Source organism: Mesocricetus auratus, unplaced genomic scaffold (genome assembly GCF_017639785.1).
Source record: "Mesocricetus auratus isolate SY011 unplaced genomic scaffold, BCM_Maur_2.0 Super-Scaffold_4256, whole genome shotgun sequence".
NCBI classification, from domain to species: domain Eukaryota; kingdom Metazoa; phylum Chordata; class Mammalia; order Rodentia; family Cricetidae; genus Mesocricetus; species Mesocricetus auratus.
This window is the reverse complement of record NW_024429182.1, coordinates 73,446,004-73,464,644: the sequence shown is the minus strand read 5'-3', so window position 1 is coordinate 73,464,644 and position 18,641 is coordinate 73,446,004. Positions and strand designations below refer to the sequence as shown.

The 18,641-nt window shown below is 49.7% G+C and overlaps 1 protein-coding gene across 5 annotated transcripts in view; it reads left to right on the top strand.

Moving 5' to 3' along the window:
* The window catches only part of Katnip (katanin interacting protein), a 165,805-nt gene that overhangs the window by 120,605 nt on the left and 26,559 nt on the right, over nucleotides 1–18,641 (top strand). For all 5 annotated transcript variants that reach the window (XM_040754736.1, XM_040754746.1, XM_040754733.1 and 2 more), the window contains one exon: nucleotides 11,511–12,387. In XM_040754736.1, coding sequence (XP_040610670.1) covers nucleotides 11,511–12,387 — 877 coding nt within the window. The remainder of the gene's footprint in view (nucleotides 1–11,510; nucleotides 12,388–18,641) is intronic.

Sequence of the window (18,641 nt, the reverse complement as noted above, 5' to 3'; positions counted from 1 at the left end):
AGGAAGTAGCCCCCCACCTTTTTTGAGACAGTTCTGGCTGTCCCAGAACTCTGTAGGCAGACTGACCTCAGACTCACAGACATCCACTTGCCTCTGCCTCTGCCTCCTGTGGGCTGAACTAAAGTTGTATACCACCATGCATGACAGAAAGTAGGTTCTTATTTGGTAGTTGGGGTAGATGGGACAGGGATTCTGTGTGTCAGACCAGGCTTGAGAGCTATGGAGCTAACCCTACATGGCCAGCTTTCACTGTGGCTGCAGGTCCATCTGGTCCCAGGGTCCTTGCTCTGCACCCTCCACTGTCCTGCCCTCATCCTTCCTTCCCCAGCCTGTTCTTCATGAGTCGATTTGCTTTAGTTCTTTACCCATATGCGCACACCAGGTGCTGTCTCTTGATATGTTCTGAGGAGACCAACGCAAAAGACACAAACTGCCCCGAAGGCCGCCTTTCTGAGACACTGATAGACAAGACATAGACAAATCATGCAGTGTGCTGAGCTCTGAGCAAGGTGAAGCAAGCATGGTGTAGCTTACGTAGATAGTGCTGCCAGGGAACCCCACAGGCACAGAGTGAGTGAGAAAGGCAGGGGCACTGTCATTCTGCTGTACTTCCCTCTTCAGTCAACATGGGGTCAAGAATAGCCATGCCTCATGCAAGACATGAGGGACAGTAGCACAGGAGAGATGGTGAGTAGGACCTGACCCCAGCCTCCATTTTGCTAGATAGACACTAGGGAACTGTGGGGTCTATGGCCATCTGTAAACCTATAGCCAGAAAGGAAGGTACAGCTACTGTGAATGGCCTCAATGGAGGAGACCCAGGCCATGCTGGCACTTGTAACCATTCCCCTGAGCTTGGGAACTGGTGTGGGGATGGTGTTGTTTGTTCCTTCCTTTGCTTGTTTACTTATTGAGACAGAGCCTTATTATGTAGTTCAGGCTGGCCTAGAATTTACCCTGTAGCCAAATCTGCCCTTGAACTCTTAATCCTCCTGCCCTAGCCCTCCAGCCTGTCTCCAGCAGCCCCTAGGAGATCCTGTCATCCTCTTCTGCTGCTTCAAACTCTTTGACCCAGAGGATCAAGGTCAAGCCACTGGTGTGACAACTGAGCTTCCCAGTGCTCTTGAGCCAGTCTCTGCTGTCCCCATCAGTGCCTCCCCTCTCTCACACCAGTGAGTGCCGGCTGTCGTGGCCACACCCTTGTCCCTGCCCACATCCCCTCACTCAGCTCCAAATGCTTTTCCTGAAGATTCCCCAGGGGGTGCTTTCTCCAGGGATTGGCCCCTGCCCTTGAGCCACTTCTGGGTTTCACGGACCTTCCCTATCCTCCTCTGTAGGTTGTGGGCTCCAAGACAGTAGGGCTAGAGGTCTCTACCACTCGGCTATGCCTAGGAGATGAGCACATGATAGATGGGTGAATGAAAGAATCAGTGGGTGAGTTCACATTCCTATAGTCCACGAGCAACCATGCTGCCCTTTCTTACACCCAAGATGACAGTGCTGAAACAAAGCTGACAGTCCTCCAGAAGAGCCCATAACACCCTCCCTCTCCTCTGCCCTCCTCCTTCCTTCCCACCCCCACCCTTGTTCTCCTGGCTAGTTCTTCCCACAACCAGCATCCACCAACTGCTAGGCACCACAGACCTGAGACCCATGAGGTGGACACAGTCCCTATGACTATTCATAGGGCTCCACTGCCCTGACCAGCAACAGAAAACTTGCCTTGGTTTCTGCTGTTGAGGTCTTTCTTTGTTAATAAATTCCTAAAGTTTAAATTTGAGGAAAAACAAGTATCTGGAATATGTGAGGAAGGTCCCAAGGGCCCGTGACCTGTGATTTCCCTTCATCCCTGGCCACCTCTTAAGTGCTCAGAGCCCCCTACCCTTCTGTCCAGGGTCCCTGCAGGTGCTCCCCACACCTTGTTCTAAACTGGGAAATGAGATGCTGCGGCCTGGTCTCGCAGACAGCATGGTCATTAAGCATGAATCTTGGGCACATTTTACACCCTGGATCACAGTGCTGAGAAACTGTGTGCCCTAGCTAAGACAGGCTCTTATTTACCTGTCTGCAACCTTCTTGGGACATGCAGAATACAGAAAGGGCTCAGGGCCCTCTGAGTCAGGGGTGAGTCGGAGGTGTACTGTGAGTGAGGAAGTGTGGGTTCTGACACCCAGAGTGGAGCACGGAGTGGCACTGCAGAACACTGCTTACATGACACACAACCATCTGTTGCCAGAACTTACCGGGGGCAGAAAAACACAAACAAATGCAGCTGTGTCTTGGTCGATTTAATATTCTCCAGAGAACTCTATTGCTGTGTGTTTTGGAGGAGATAAAGTGAGAGTTTATAGGGAATACAGCTTGGCCTACAGACATAGCTTGTTAATGCAATGTTTTGTATATGGGAGTCGGAGGAAGGAAAGTTAAGTGGGAAAGCAAGGTTTACTTGGAGTGGAGGAGAGTCCTAGAGCAAGGGGGTTCATTTTGATTGGAGCGTGCTGCCTGTTGCATCCTCAGGTTAACATTTCCAGCTCCTTTCCCTCAGTAGGTTGCATTGTAAGTGTGAGCCATCTCGAGAAGAGGGACTTGGTAAGGGAAGTAAGAACAGGAGGCTGCCCTTCACAACACACAGAGGATAGCACAGCCATGTCTGCTGTGACAGCTGTCATTGGTCCACTACGCCAGGAGTCTGGCCTGTGAGAGGCACACACGTGAGAATGAGTGACTAAATGTGGGAAGTAGCTTAGTGATCTCCAAACGTCTTGTGTCATAAATAATGTTCCCTGAATGCATGTAGATGCTCAGGTGAGTCCTGGGCTTCATGCCTCTATGCAGATACCAGCCTTAGAATCACTGGAATGTTGCCGGGCGTTGGTGGCGCATGCCTTTAATCCCAGCACTCGGGAGGCAGAGGCAGGCGGATCTCTGTGAGTTCGAGACCAGCCTGGACTACCAAGCGAGTTCCAGGACAGCCTCCAAAGCCACAGAGAAACCCTGTCTCGAAAAACCAAAAAAAAAAAAAAAAAAAGAAAAGAAAAAAAAAAAGAATCACTGGAATGTTCTGAACAGGAGACAGTCTGACCAAAGGATCTAAAAGGTCACTATAGCTGCTGTCTGAGGGATGCTGAGGGCAGGGGAACCCAGGCAAGCACCTCCAGGCCCAACCTAACTAAGCACAGCATGGTGTGGGCACAGGCAGCCATGCTTGGATGTGCCTTGTTTCTCCCATGATAACAGATGTATTGGCATCTATTTTTCTGGAAGGGATTCCATTAGTGCCAGTGTGGAGAGTGTTGAGTGTCAACCCAAGAGCATCCCACCCTGCCGCTTCTGTTTTATCCCAGAGCATTTGAATGTGAGCCCTAGCTATGGCCCCTTTCATCCATGAACATTTCACTGCCTCTGGACACTCAAGTTTGTGTTTCTTTCTTATAACCCAATGCCCAACATCATGGGGCCTGATAGCAATTATTGTTTTGCTTTAATCATTATTGCATATTTAAACAACCCAAATTGTCTTGAATTTTTTTGTTATTATTTTTAACATTTGGTTTGGATTCTGATCACAGCAAACATTTAGTCAGCTGAGGCAGGTGGCCTGGTGGCATTAAGCAAAGTACTTTGTGGATAGGGGATTGATTATTACCATAAGGCTGAGGTGTTGACCTTAGAGGTTAGGCCTTGGCCAAGCTTCCTTAGCAGGAAGGTACAAACTCGGGATAGCAGCTGAGGCCCCATACTCTTAGCCAAAAGCAGGGAGTGCTAGGCAGGATAGCTACATGGCAAGACAACTGTGTGACAGGAGAGCTGGGTGACAGGACAGCTGAGTGACAGGAGAGCTGAGTGACAGGAGAGCTGAGTGACAGGAGAGCTGAGTGACAGGACAGCTGAGTGACAGGACAGCTGAGTGACAGGACAGCTGTGTGACAGGACAGCTGTGTGGCATGAAAGCTGAGTGACAGGAGAGCTGAGTGACAGGAGAGCTGGGTGACAGGAGAGCTGGGTGACAGGAGAGCTGGGTGACAGGACTGCTGTGTGACAGGACAGCTGAGTGACAGGAGAGCTGAGTGACAGGAGAGCTGAGTGACAGGAGAGCTGAGTGACAGGAGAGCTGAGTGACAGGAGAGCTGGGTGACAGGAGAGCTGAGTGACAGGAGAGCTGGGTGACAGGAGAGCTGAGTGACAGGAGAGCTGGGTGACAGGAGAGCTGAGTGACAGGAGAGCTGGGTGACAGGAGAGCTGGGTGACAGGAGAGCTGGGTGACAGGAGAGCTGAGTGACAGGACAGCTGAGCGACAGGACAGCTGAGTGACAGGACAGCTGAGTGGCAGGACAGTTCTGTGGCATGAGAGCTGAGTGACAGGAGAGCTGAGTGACAGGAGAGCTGAGTGACAGGAGAGCTGAGTGACAGGAGAGCTGAGTGACAGGAGAGCTGGGTGACAGGAGAGCTGAGTGACAGGACAGCTGTGTGGCATGAAAGCTGAGTGACAGGACAGCTGAGTGGCAGGACAGTTCTGTGGCAGGGTGAATCAGTGGCATAGCTAATCAGTGTTTAAGTCTATGGCTGGTGATTCTCAGGAGCAGGGCTATAATATCTGCTGGGATTGTCTTCTCAGGCGAGTTTAGAGATGACCACTTGCCTATGGCAGCCCATGGGGCTGGATCCACACTGTCCATAGAAAGTGAAGAGGGGAGGTCAGCCAAGGGCCCCCAGGAGGATGAGGAGGATGCAAAGGGGACCCATATAAGGTCTTCTCTTGAGTTCAGGGCAGTTCCATGCTATGGCATTTGCTCATTAGTTCCCTGGAGCCGTTACTGACCTTTGTCCTACCCGGTTGCTTTCTTTCTCACTCCTCTTTCTCTGAGTGCTCAATAACCCAGCTCTATACCCTAATCCAGGTCTGCCTGCCTACCAACCACAGCAGCTTGGCCTCTCTTCTAATGCCTGACTCCCCCATCATGTCCTGCCCTGGTCCCTTTGTCCCCCTGGTCACCTCAGCTGCAGTTCTACCATTTATTTCCAAAGCTTCCTCCCAATCCTCTCCTATCTGCTACCCTACTTACTGTCTCCCTCTCTCTTGAGAGAAGTAAGTGTCCTCATGACAAAGATGTATTGCTTTGGTCATCCTCCCTGAAGGACATGTGAAAGAGCATTGAGTTCCCCTCCCTGACAGAGCCAGAGTGATGACAGCTCATATACAGGAACTTGAAGAAAGGAGCAAATGTAAGCCTCAGGGCAGAGGCCCCACATCCTGGTGGGCACAGGGGTACACAGATGATTAGCAGAGGGGCAGGAAGCCAGATAGCAAGTCTGAGAGCTCAGAGCAAAGTCTGAGAGCTCAGAGCAAAGCCCTCAACAACTGGCATCAAGCAGAGAGAAGGAAGTCAAAGAGCTGGGGCCTTCCTGGAGGAGGCTCTGCTGAGCCTGTCCTGAGACCTGATAGGCCACTGTCTGGACACAGCAGTTTGCTCTACAGAGTCTCCAAAGCCTAGTAAAACCAAGTGGAAACAGCAATGTAGGAGGAAGACCCCACCCCACCTCCAAGTGTCCCAGAACCTCTAGTTACTTCCTCCTCTAGAACCTTCTTTGGGTGCAGATAGGGAGACTGGCTCACATTTGTGCAGTGGGTCTGGTGTATGGATACCTTCAGGCTGGCACAAATGAAGCCCACTGTGGCTGAGTGGCCACCCAAGGCATGCTTTGCTTTCCTAGACCCGCCCTGATGTTTGGATTCAGCCAGTGCTGTATTCAGATGCTTTTCTGGAGAGGTTGGTCATGCTGAAGTTAGTAGTCACCTCTGGAGACAATGACTTTAGAGCTCTACACCCCTCAGCTCTGCCTCAGGGAAGCCACATGACCACTCCCCTTTGCTGAGTAGTAGATGTGTTCATTGGAAGGGGCAGGGCAGTTATCCATGCCAGGCTGGGGAGGTAAGTGGCCTCAGCAAGCTAATTCAGCTGCCTAGGTTGCAATGATACTTACGATGTGTTAAGCATGAATTATCATCTCAAGTGTCTGGTTCTTAAGAACTAGAGAGAAAGAGCATAAAGGGAAAATGAGAGCAGGGAAAGGGACCACGTAGCAGTCATGGGACTTCAGAGTGTCACTTGAGGCAGCATCAGCATAAGTACCACCACATCTCTCATTAAAGAAGGGAAGCAGGAGAGTGTACTTGCACAGAAGTACACACTCACAGATGGTTCTGGGTGAGGTAGTTGGAAGGATGGGATTTCTGAATTGTACTGGATTCTGGATAAAGAAGAGCAAGCTTCGGTTGAAGCACTGGTAACTGGACATGAGGCAGAGGCTAGGTCTTACAGCAGGAAATTATTTTCCCCAGATTTATAAAGGCATCCTTCTTCTAGAGCTTTGCTGAGGAGATGCTGAGGGGTGCCCACCTGCAAGCCCCTAGCCCCAAGGCTCTGTGGTGCAGTGTAGACCCCCAGATAGCTTCCTAGTACAACCTGTGAGGTCTGATGATGTTTATATAGCCACCTACATAACAATAGCCTGGCCTAGAATTCAACCAGTAGCATAAAAATATTCAGTAAAAAAAATCTCTACCAAACATATTTTTCTTTCTTCCCTACACAATGTAGCATAACAATTTCCATAGCATTTACATTGTATTAGGCTTTATAAGTCACTTAGAGATGGTTTGGAGAAAGCAGGAAGGTGTACATAGGTTATATGCAAATTTGTGATGTTTTATACACAGGACTGCAGCATGAGACAATGCTGGTATCTACGGGAACCCTGCAATAAATCTCCCACAGGTGCTGAGTAGTGGCTGTACATAGAACAAAATCTGGAAGGATGTATGTGCACACACACACACACACACACACACACACACACACACCTACTGCAAGGTGCCAAGACCATTACCTCTAGGGAGCAGGAAATGGTATGTGGGACTTAATTGGGAAACTGGGGGGCCCAGAGTTCTACCCACACAGGTAGTTCAGTCTGTGCTGGCCATAGCCATAACTGAGCTCTAGCTATACACAAATGGAAGAAGGAGAGTTCTGATGTCTTCTTGTAGGGTGTGCAGGAATGTGGGACAGTGTAAATGTTGGTTTTTGTTCCTTACCCAGATAGTCCACACCAAATCTACCCATAGGCAGAGTAGTGTATGCTGGAGACATTTGAAATTCATGCTGCAGGCCAAGCAGGAGCCCCTCATCCCCAATGGCCACGACCAGCTCATGAACACCTCCTGCCCCCCAGAGCTCACTCACTCTTTACCTCCCCCATGTCCCTTACCTGCCTTCCTCTGCCACAGTCATAATGCTTGAGGGAATGCTGAGCAGTGGACATCTACAGTCAGGTGGGGCCTCAACTGTTTGTGTAAGACATGTTTTGGGGGCCAGACATCCCATTAGAAAAGCTAGGTTGCCCATCTACTGCTGTCTGGATGGGAAGCCCATCTAGACCCTACCACCTCTTTAAATGAGTGTTTCTGTCTTGCCAGATGTTTCCATGGTGTTAATTTTCAGAACTGCTCATTGAAAGCTGCCCATGCCATCCTCCTCCACGAGCTGATTAATTCACAGCACACGCTTGTTCTGTGCCTCCACTAAACAGAGCACACATCCATATAAACATGTAAAAGCACACTCTGAACATCGACTTCTCTGACAGCCAGCAAATAGTAGCCTGCCATCCTGCAATTGGATGATTGAAGCTGGGTTCCTGTGGTGGGATACAGTTTGATCGCTCTCCTGCATGGCTCTGCAAACCTGTCTGTGGTGATCTAGGAATTTAGTTACAGTGTACAGATTTAGCTTTCAGAGAGGCTAAGGCCTGAAGAATGAGGGTAGGTGGGTAGCTCTGGGGCTTCAGAGCCCACACTGGGCCAAACAGAGCAGCCTATGAGGAAAAGCCACAAGCTTCTATCTCTATTCCTCTTTGGTCTTAGGAGAAGTCTAGGCTAGTCGTATATCCCTCATGATGGCTGGGATCCAACCATGTGCTGTATCCTTGGGCAATTGTGGAGGACCTCTGCTGACTTGGCAATTCACTTTGGTTAGGAGAGACAAGTTAGCAGCCAAGCAGGCGTGGAGGTGTAGGCCTGCAGTCCTAGCATGGGGAGTGCTAGATCTCACGTCTGAAAGCCTGTCTGAAATGGAAAAGCCCCCTTAGTCAGCTATTGCGGTGCACACCTTTAATCCCTCACTGGGGAGGCGGAGGCAGACAGATCTCTATAAGCTTAAGGCTGCCCAGAGGCAAAAAGATCTCTTTAAGCTGTCCTGGTCTACATAGAGAGTAGATCAATAGTAGCCAACGCTACATACCCTCGCTCCAAACAACAAAACAAAACAAAAACCTGCCCCTAACCCCCCAGAAATGCCGATGACAGAGAGAATTTCAGAGACAGAGGAACTCATGAGCATCAGAGTATAAAGAGGATTGGGTGGGGTGTTCTTTAGAGCCTGATGTTGGGGAGTCCCTGAAGACAAGAAGGGAGCAGGCTGTGGCATCGAGGAGCAGTATGTGAGACCAGCACATTAGGACCTGGGACTATAATGGGGAGTTGGGGTTGACAGCATGGAGTCACTGGATGCTTTAGGCAGGAGGCTGCTGAGCTCTGACTGAAGTTGTTTTTAAGTGAATCTAACTGCTGTGTGGGAAATGAAGTGTGTGTGCAGGGTGACAGTGCAGAGTAGGAGCAGAGAGACCAATTAGCCGATTCTGGCATCTCTGGAGAGATGGCAATGGCCTGCACTGGGGCAGCAGTGTCTGTGGAAGATAAAGTCACATTGGAGAGGAGAGAAACAGGCACTCCTGACAGGTTGCATGTGGCAGAGGCAGGGACAAGGTCATCAGAGGGGCTGCCTAGGATTTGGGAAGCTGACTGAGTAGGGAAGAGGGTTGGCTTGGGGGAAGTGGTGTGGAACTTTATTGGAACTGTAACTCCAGCACCTTAAGGAGCCAGGGCAGATAGAATCCATGTTCAACGCTAGCCTAGGCTACTCACCTATGTGTTTTGTTTGCTTGTTATTTTTTTTAAGTATTTGATGAATCTGAAGCATATAACAGTTGATAGGGGTGGGAGGGGCATCCATCCCATAGGGCCTGATGGAGGGGCCAGGACTAGAGAGTCAGAGGATGGACATCCTCGAACCAGATGAGCCATGGTGAGTACAAGACACTCAGAAAGCTAGCCTTGAACCTAGGGCAGTCTAGTCACTAAGGCCCAGCTGAGCTGGTGGAGATAGCAGAAGTGGATCCAAGCCAAGGAGGCTGGGCAGGGGAGTAGCCAGCTAGGTGGAAGCCAAATAATGTAGGCACGTCATAACTGGAAGCCCAGCCAAGGAGACTAGGAAGGAGGAAGAGCTGCCTATTTGTTCTACTGAACCAACCATGTCAGGGGAGCAAGAGATCCTGTGACTTTTGATGTGAACCAGCCCTGTAGACCACTGTCATAGCTAAGAGAAGGGCAGACAGCAGGGGTAAACCATTGTTCTGGCTGTGGGTGCCTTGGCACAGTGGATTCTGTATTGAGTTGGGACAGGAACCTGATGGGGAGTGACAGTGACTGATTCACTGGAGGGGTAACAGCATCTTGTGGGTACCTCTGAAGACTACTCGGCAATCAAAAGGAAGAAAACGGCAGACTCTCACAGTCAGGATGCATCTCAGAGGGACTATGCTAAGTGAAAGAAGCCAGATAGAAAGGGGGTGCACACAGCAAACTCTATGTCAAAACTCTAGAAACATGAGTGTCAGTTTATAAAAAGGGGCCTGTTGAGGAGGCTCATTGGGTAAAAACATTTGCTGTCAAGCCTGATGGCCTGAGTTCCATTCCTAGATACACATAGTAGAAGAAGAGAACTGTCTTCCCCAAGTTGTCCTCTGATAACACATGTGTACACACACGCACGCGCGCGTGCACACACACACACACACACACGCACGTGCACTCTGGTGTGTAAAAATCTGCAGTGATAGTAAGCAGATGGGTGGGATTTTAAAGTGTGAAAAGAAGCTTGGGGTAATGGGCATCTGTTATCCTAAGTGTGGAAATTGTTCCAGGGATATGTACGTGTTAACACTTACCAAGTAGCTGTTTATTGTCTGATGTATGCATTATATTCCTTGACGAAGCCTGGGAAGAGTTCTACCACAGAGAAGGTGGAAGTAACCAGTAGATGGAGGTGGGGTGCTCTTATTCTAAGCATGAATAGATAAGCATCAGATACATGCATGACACAAGGCCATGTGTTTGGGTTATGAGGGGACAGGAACCTTTCTTTGAAGGTCACTATATGTCATGCTGGCCTGCATTCTCCACATCCTTGTGCAATGGAAACATTAAAAAAATTGGTAGTAGGGCAAAGATTTCCTAGAAACTGCCATTGCATTGTCAAGGCTGTGGCCTTGGTACCTGCTCCACATCCCCTGGGTCTTTTTCCCTGACTGCAGCTGCAGCTGCAGCTGCAGTGAGTGTCTCCATGGCATGCTGGCTTTGCAGCACCTGAGCTGCTTGCTGGGCTATCTGCTGAGGAAACATGCCCAGCTTGTGATGTGTAAGGGTATGGTTGCCCCGGGGCCACCTGAGCAAACAGCGCAGACTAACTTCTGTCTTTGGGGGACATTTCCAAGGTACATGCCATGGATTTTTAGAGTCCTAGCAGAATGGAACCCCAACTTCCTCCAGCAATGAGGAGCTCAGACACTCTGGGGGCTTCTTTCTACCCTGCCTTCCTTTCCCCATTTCTCTCTACAGCAAGTCCTTGTCTCAGGCTCTGGCTTTCAAGATACTCAATATGGGACACCCCAGGAGTCCTCCCAAGAGCCTACATTGGACGTGCACACCAGGTCTCCTTCATACAGAAGCCTCAGAAACCACACCTCATTTTAGCTTACTTGAAATATACATTTATTTTTGTGTGTGTGAATGCATGTGGGTTTTTCCTTTTGGGGTTTGTTTCTTTTGTTTGTTCTGTGGGGTTTTTTTGTTTGTTTGCTTGCTTGTTTTTGAGACAGAATCTTACTTTGTAGTTCATGCTGGTCTCAAACTCACTGTGTCCTGGGACCTGGAAAGTGCCAGGATGACAGGCATATACTGCTACACCCGGCTGGAGCCAATCTTTAAAGAAAGCTGCTATAGGCTGTGAAAAGCCATGAAGGGTGTCACAAGGGAGTGATGGGGCATCTTTGCTCCTGTAGGAGATGAACTCTGGTGGCAATGTGAATCAGGATGAAGCAGCAAGAGACCAGGAAGCAGTGAGACCAATTAGTGGGCCATTACCAGTGTCCTGACAGGAGGCGATGAAAGCCAAGACAGCACCGAGGCTGCCTTTTTGAGAAAGTCCTTTGATTCCTAGAGTATGCACAGCTTTGCAGAGAGAGGAAGGGGGAGTCCATTTCACAGCTGCTGCCTCAGCTCGAGTGCTCACATTTCTGGCACTTTACATTTCTGTTTGGGGGCATCTTCACTTCCACAATCTGACACATCAGTCTGATGACACACGTTTTCCTTTTGTTCCATTTTGTGCATTCAGGATCTTGATATTGGTGCCAAGAACGTGAAACTCTATGTCAACAAAAGCCTCATCTTTGATGGTGTGTTAGACAAAGGAGGAGGCAAAGCCCCTTTTGATTGTACCATCCCTGTTGACCTTCAGAGCGAGAAGAATGAGAGCCCAGAGAAGGCCCTGAGTGCTGGCTGGGAAGAAAGCAAAGGTGCCCTTAAGATGGCTGGCATGAATGGGGATGAGGAGCTTGGGCACAGCTGCTCACAGTCAGCTAAAACCCTGATGGATATGACAGCTTCGTTACAAGGAGATTTCCTTGTCGAAAAGGTGAATTCTACTCATTGCCCAAAGGACAATTTGTCCAAGTTACAGGAAGATGTAAAACCGTTGGCAGCCCCTGCCTCAATGGGTGATGAACCCAGTGTCCCTCCTTCTTCCTCTCCTGGGAAATGTTCTCCTCTAGAAGAGGAACCCTCTTTGATCCAACAGCTGGAAAACCTCAAAGGCAAGAGAATCCCTGAACTCTCTGGGAAAACCCCACACTGGTTACAGCCTTCTCTAACAGGGATGGATAAGAAACAGGCAGGCAGGAAGCCCAAACCCCTGTGGCTCAGTCCTGAAAAGAATCTGGAACAGAAGAGCAGGCTTCCGTTAGATGATGTCATTGGTGATGCTCCTGGAGAGGTAGAGGCCAGGGAAAAAGCCCCTCGGCGTGAGCAAGGGAGGACTAGCAGCTGGAATGTCATCACTGAAGAGAACCCCCAGAGGGCATCCTCCAAAACCTGTGGTGATGACTTAGACATCTTTAGCCAGCCTCCTAACAGGGATCGCCCTGCTAGTGGGAGGAGGGCCCTGAAGAAGGATGCCAGTGGTAGTCATGGTGATGACCAGCCAGCCAGCAAAGGTAAGCTTTAAGAAACCTCAGTTGGCATAAAGCCATTTGTTTCCCTGGACTCTAGTTGCCATAAAACAAGGGGCAGGCCTTTTCTCAAATAGAAGAAACAAATCCACTGTCTCAGCCAGAAAGGTGGTACAGTGAGGGGTAACTGGGTACCCTGAACGTTGAACTCCTTGATGTGATTGTCACTGGCACCAGGATCTGTCTCTTGGCCCATTTTTCTTGCCGTACATGGTTTTTCCCAGCTGGCCTTCCTTCTCCACCTTTGATAAAGACATTAGTCCCTAGTAATTTCCCTGATTCTGTTAGTAGACAACCCTAGGATGGTGCTAAACACAGCTGACACTAGTCTAGGCAGAGAAAGAACCTCTAGACATTGTAGGGTGGTGGCCAGAGGGTCCACCACTCCACAGTCTTGTTGCTTGCCTTCAGGAATTCATGGCTAGTGTGCCAGTCTCCTTTTTTTGGGGAGGGGGTAAGTACAAATTGGTAGTATGGAAAAGCCTTGCTTTACAGTGTTAGCAACAGATATTGATTATTTTGAAACCACCATATTAGTGTCAAAAAGAAACCATTAGGTTTCATGGCTCAAGTCTGTAATCCTAGCTACTCCAGAGGCAAAGGCAGGAGAGTTCCAAGTCTAAGGCCTGCCTAGGCAATAGAGGAAGTTCAAGGCCAGCCTGGTCAACTCAGTGATACATTGTGTCAAAATAAAGAGGTAGAATGGCTGGGACTGTAGCTCATTGATGGAAGGCCCTGAGTTCAACCCCCAATATTGAAAATAAAGCAGAAGCCTCGTCTGTTGGCATACCTGAGGTTGAGACCATCATAGTCTTTGCACTGGGTTATCTATAAGGACATCCTGAATGTAAAATGGGGTTCAGGGTGTGGTGTGCATGTCCATTCTGAGTAAGGAAAGTATTATGAGGCTGGGTTCTGTGTCTATCTGTATGAGAGGGTACCAGAGTGACTGGTAAGAGCACTCAGACTTGCCCCTGTGTTGTGGAGTGCTTTATAGTGAAGCCATTAGGATAAACCTGATTGTTTGCAGGCTCTTTCCTCTCTGAGTTTCAGGATCTTCATCTATAAGGTGGGATTGACACACCTTTGTTAGAGATGTGAGGAACAAACAAGACAGTGGCTTCGACAAAGCAACCGAGCCTGGCACTTGGGGAGTGTTCAACAAGTTATGAGTGAGGTGTCAGCTTGTGTCACATACTACCCACCCCTGCGCCCTGACCTACTGGGCCTCACTTTTAGCTCCTTTCACCCTATTCCCACAAGGCCCCTACAAAACATTCCCTCCCTCAGCTGTAACGGATATTAGTTTCACCACAGAGCATGTGGATGGATGGTCACCTGAGATTTGTACCTGGCAGAGAAGCATGCCCCAGAAGATGGTCGCTGCTTCTGCTCTCCTTTCCCCAGCCTGTGTCACCTGTACTCTGAGTCTGCCTCTTGTTGGTGTGGCCACAGGAATCCTTGCTTGTCCTTCGTAAATCATCTCTATCAATGAGTGTCTGCTTGGTCCCTCATGTGTCATATAAGATGCGGAGCAAGTCCCTCATACTCTGAGGGCTAACCCACCTAACCACTGGCTGCCCTCTGTGTCTTTGCTGCTGCCTACCTCTCATTAGTCTCTGAGAATGAGTAGAGATCAGGAAACCTCACAGGAGCATGGTAGGACTAAGCCTGGAACCTCCACACTCAGGGCACTGAGGCAGGAGTATCACCAGCTCTAGACTGACCTCTGCTACACAGAAAGACCCTGCCTCTAGAAACACATTAAAATGACCAGGGGTATGTATAGGGGGTGGTGGTAGGAAAAGTACTTGAGGATCTTAGTTGATACCCCAAATCCCCCTAGTCCCAGCTCTGGGGAGGCAGAGGCAGTAGGATTCCTTGCTAGCCAGCCACTCTAACCAAATAATGATATCTACGATAGTGAGACCTTGTCTTAGTGGAAGTGGATATTCTCTGAAGGTGATGACCAAGGGTTGTCTTCCATTCTCCACAGGCATGCAAATCTATGTATACATACACCCACAATTACACACACACACACACACACACACACACACACACACACACACTAATGAAAACAACATAGGAAGAGAAGTTTTCCGAGTATGAAAGCCTGCCTCAGGTGACATGCCATGGTGCAGGACAGTGGTGACAAGCGGCTTTAGGGCTTGGATCTCTGTGTGATGCTGTTTGCCAAAGTATGGTCCAACCTTAATGATTCTGAACCCTCTTGACAGACCCAACTTACAGATTAAAAAGTGAAGTTTAAGTAACTTTCCTGGGTTTTCCTTTCCCACAGCCAGTGGTTCAGTAGAATCTGAACCATAGTGAACCAGTCCTCCCATCCATGCTTGGAGCCAGGACTCTTGGGGCTGATTAGCGTAGCTGCCAGTGCTCAGTGAATGGTCAGCCAGGCTCTAAACAGACAAGGAGTGGCAGGGAGTTCTTGGTGACAGGCAAAGCCCAACCATCCAAGTTCATAGGCCTCAATCTCACTTTAGTTTCTTGCCAGGCATTTCCCTGCTTGGCTCAGTGACACATTAAGAATCGAGCCCTTGAGATTTAATGCTTGTTAGCTGGTTTTGCTAATGAGGAAAGTTGTTTAGAAATTGTGTTATTACCTGTCACCCCAGTGCCAAAGCCCATGCCTGGGCCTCCAAGAAGTGTGCTGGCTAAGTCTACCAAAATGCTAGTGGAGTGAGTAAGCTCACAGTGGCTGCAGAGCTCTGCCCTCGCCGTGGTAAGTCTGTGTCTTCAGTGTGGCTCAGCAGGGATCAGATTTTACTGTAATGCCATGTGCATTCTGGAAGTAGGGTACCTTGGCCACAGATAGATAAGGCCTCATCAGCCTTTACTCTGAGCAGTGAACAAGAGTAGGTGGAGAACTCAGAGTACTCTGATGCCAAAGCAATAGCATCTTCTCCCTGTCCCCTTGGTTCTCCTTACAAGTCCACCAGACCTCCTTTTCCTTACTAGTTTGTTCACAGGCAGCCAAAGGGTGCTTAGACTTGAGTGACTGAGTGCTGGCTTTGGGCCCTGCAGCCAGTTCCAGAGTCTCAGGGTGACTTGGGTCAGGTGTCCCTCCCTTACCCAATCAGCAATAGCTCAAGTTGGTTCACTGGAAGAAAGGTGGCTCTTGTGTTCATCCTTGTCCATCCTTGTTTCTTGTGTTAGTAGCCATCAATGCAGATGTTTGCCCTTGTCCATCCTTGTTTCTTGTGTTAGTAGCCAACAGTGCAGATGTGAGGGCAGCTTATAGACACCAAGCACCATAGCTGACTCCACACGGAAATAGTATGGTATTTTGGATCCTGTCATGTCATCATCATAGGTCCTTCCAGACTGCATAGACTACAGATGGACACCATCATTTTCTGCTGCCCATTTGGGTTTAGGATTGGGACTGGGGACATAGTTTAATAAAACAGTGTTTGCTCCTTAATACCACAAAAAAGAAAAAAGAAACTTGTCTAGCAGATTTAGGATAGGATTGTCAGCAGTGACAGGCCAAGCCTTAGCTTGGTCCCGAGCAGTAGACAGAGCATGTTGCCAGCAGACAGAGAGACACATGAAGACATATGGATGTCCAGCTGCCATCATACCCGAGAGGACCAGGAGAAAGTATGCACCTCTCCTTTTAGAACCAAGTATGCGACTCAGAGAAGAGTCTGGAAGGCAGACTCAGAAGGAATGCCAAGTCCCTGCTCCCTAGAAGAGGCGCGCCGGCCAAGTTCCTGATGTGTGGTGCTTAGTGTCTCCTGGCATGCTTGTGGGCCAACCTGCCATTGCTTTCAGTCAGAGGAACTCAGATCACAGAGAGATGAGTGATGACAGCCCTTGCTAGAGCTTCTTCTGCCACTTGTCACACCAGCCCCTGGGAGGAGAGAATGTGGGGACTTCTTGGCTCTTTACTGGTGGCAGATAGGAAGAAGGGGACAGGACATGCATGGGAGAACATGCAGGTGAGTCTCCAGGCTGATCCAGGGCACTGAAGGCAAGAAGCTGGTGTGGAAGGCCTTCCTGTCCCAGCAAACACTTCCTAGGTATTTCTAGCACCTCATGCTATCTATGTGTGGCATTGGGGCATGGCAGGGAGCAAGGATGAGGTACCAGGGGCCACTGGAAGGAAGTGACCAACTGGAGGAAGAGCTCTCTCAGCAGAGGTCACAGAAGGACAAAGTCCCACTGGAGAAGACTCCTAATATTTCCTTGGATAGGCATCTGATGGGGTGGAGCAGAATGGCAGTGGCACTGGGGGAGATGGAGTTTGTAGAATTAAGAAAAGTTACATCAAAGCCCTGTGGACAGAGATCATGGCAATGAGAGTGGTATATGACAAACTCTGCTGTAGGCTCATGGCTTAGGGTGTCAAAGTGACCAGACCATGTACAGATAGCATGAGGTTTGAGGAATACCTAGGAAGTGTTTGCTGGGACAAGAAGGCCTGTCCACACCAGCTTCTTGCCTTCAGTGCTCCAGATCAGCCTGGAGGCTGTCACCCATGGGCTCTCCCATGCCTGTCCTGACCCCTTCTTCCTATCTATCACCAGCAAGGAGCCCAGTGGTGTGGTCATTGGAAATGAGGGACCCTTGCAGAAGTGGATCTAAAGTTGGGCAGTACCTGTGTGGGATCTGGGAGACCCATGGGGGCTGAGAGTGATGGCTGGGTTAGAACAAGGCCAGATGAAACCAAGGATCAAGTAATCTCAGCTACCCCTAGACTTTGCAGCAAGAAGGTGGCACTACTGTGATAAGGAGCTGTGGGTAGGCTGGGTGTGGTGGGCATACCTGTGCTCCTGAAATTCTGGAGGCTGGGGCAGGGAGATCACAAGGTTGCGGCCAGCCCAAGCTGCGTAGTGAAACCCTATCTCACAAAAAGGGAAAGAGGGAGGGAGGGAGGGAGGGAGGGAGGGAGGGAGGGAGGGAGGGAGGGAGGGAGGGAGGGAGGGAGGGAGGCAGGCAGGCAGGCAGGCAGGCAGGCAGGCAGGCAGGCAGGCAGGCAGGCAGGCAGGGAAGGGGGAGGAGATGGGGGAAGGAAGGGAGGAGCTAGCTAGCTCTCTGGGCCAGGGAGAGAGAAAGCTGAAGTGGTATGTCTCCTGAACCACTGAGACAGGGACTGTCAAATGCAAGAGCTTTGTCTGGGATGCCATGCATGAAGTGAAGATTGACAAAAGACGGAGAAGTCACCGTCTCTTGTAGAAAGTCACATCAATGGGGAGTTCTGAGAACCGTAGGTGTCTTAGGCATCCAAAGTGCAAAAAGCCACCAGGGATCTGCTCTCGGGAACAGGTGGATGCAAGAGCTCAGATAAGACCATCAAGTTCTCTGTATCTTTTGGCTCCTGCTCCCAAGTTGGCATCATTTTTAGGCAGGTTCCCTGAAGTATACTCAAATGGGCCCTCACAATTCCACCATATATCCCATCAGTGTGGCTCAGACAGGGGAATGACAGCCCCCTTAGCTTCAGTGTGGAGGGCCTGCAAGTGGGATGGGCTCCAGAAAGCTGAGGCTTGTTCCCCAAAGAAGGGAGGCTGAATTTAGAGTGGGGTGAAAGGCTGCTATTACAACAGGAAGCAGGGTGTCTGCACAGACAAGAGAAGGACAGGGCATGATGGGAGGAAGCCACAGGATCTGGTACCCTCCCTTTTCTAGGCAGAGGAGATTTATGGGTGTCTGCAGGCAGAGTGGGCGCAGGAAGCACTGGAGGAAGCAGTGTTGGAAGATTCTAGAGAGGAGATAATTGATGGTACCAAACCCCCTAGAAAGCAGCCAAGAAACGGAGTGCAGGTGTTGTCCAGTGTGAAAACCACATCGAATGGCAGTGCTGTGTGCCACTGTCCATCACAATGACACCTTTGGGTGGTCATTGGCTGTGCTTGGCTGCCAGGATGGGCCACTGCTGTGTTAACACTGGGCTCATAGATTCTGAGAGGGGTCTTCAGAGCCTCTCTCGGAGGACTGGTTTGTGTCCTCATACTCAGGACTCAGGCTTTGTCCCATGTGTGGGAGCAGACAGATGCCTTACCTTTGATACACATGGCAAAGGTGACTGCTTTGAACATGTGATCCTCCTGCCTCCACAGACAAGTGCTAGGATTGCAGATTTAACATTTGTTCTTGAGCATTCTTCCTGCTGTTAAATAGTGCCTTGTAGTACTGTCAGAGTCACATGATAGGCCAGCCTCTATTACAGTGCAACCCACACTGTGAACAACTCAGACCCTGTGGGTCACGAT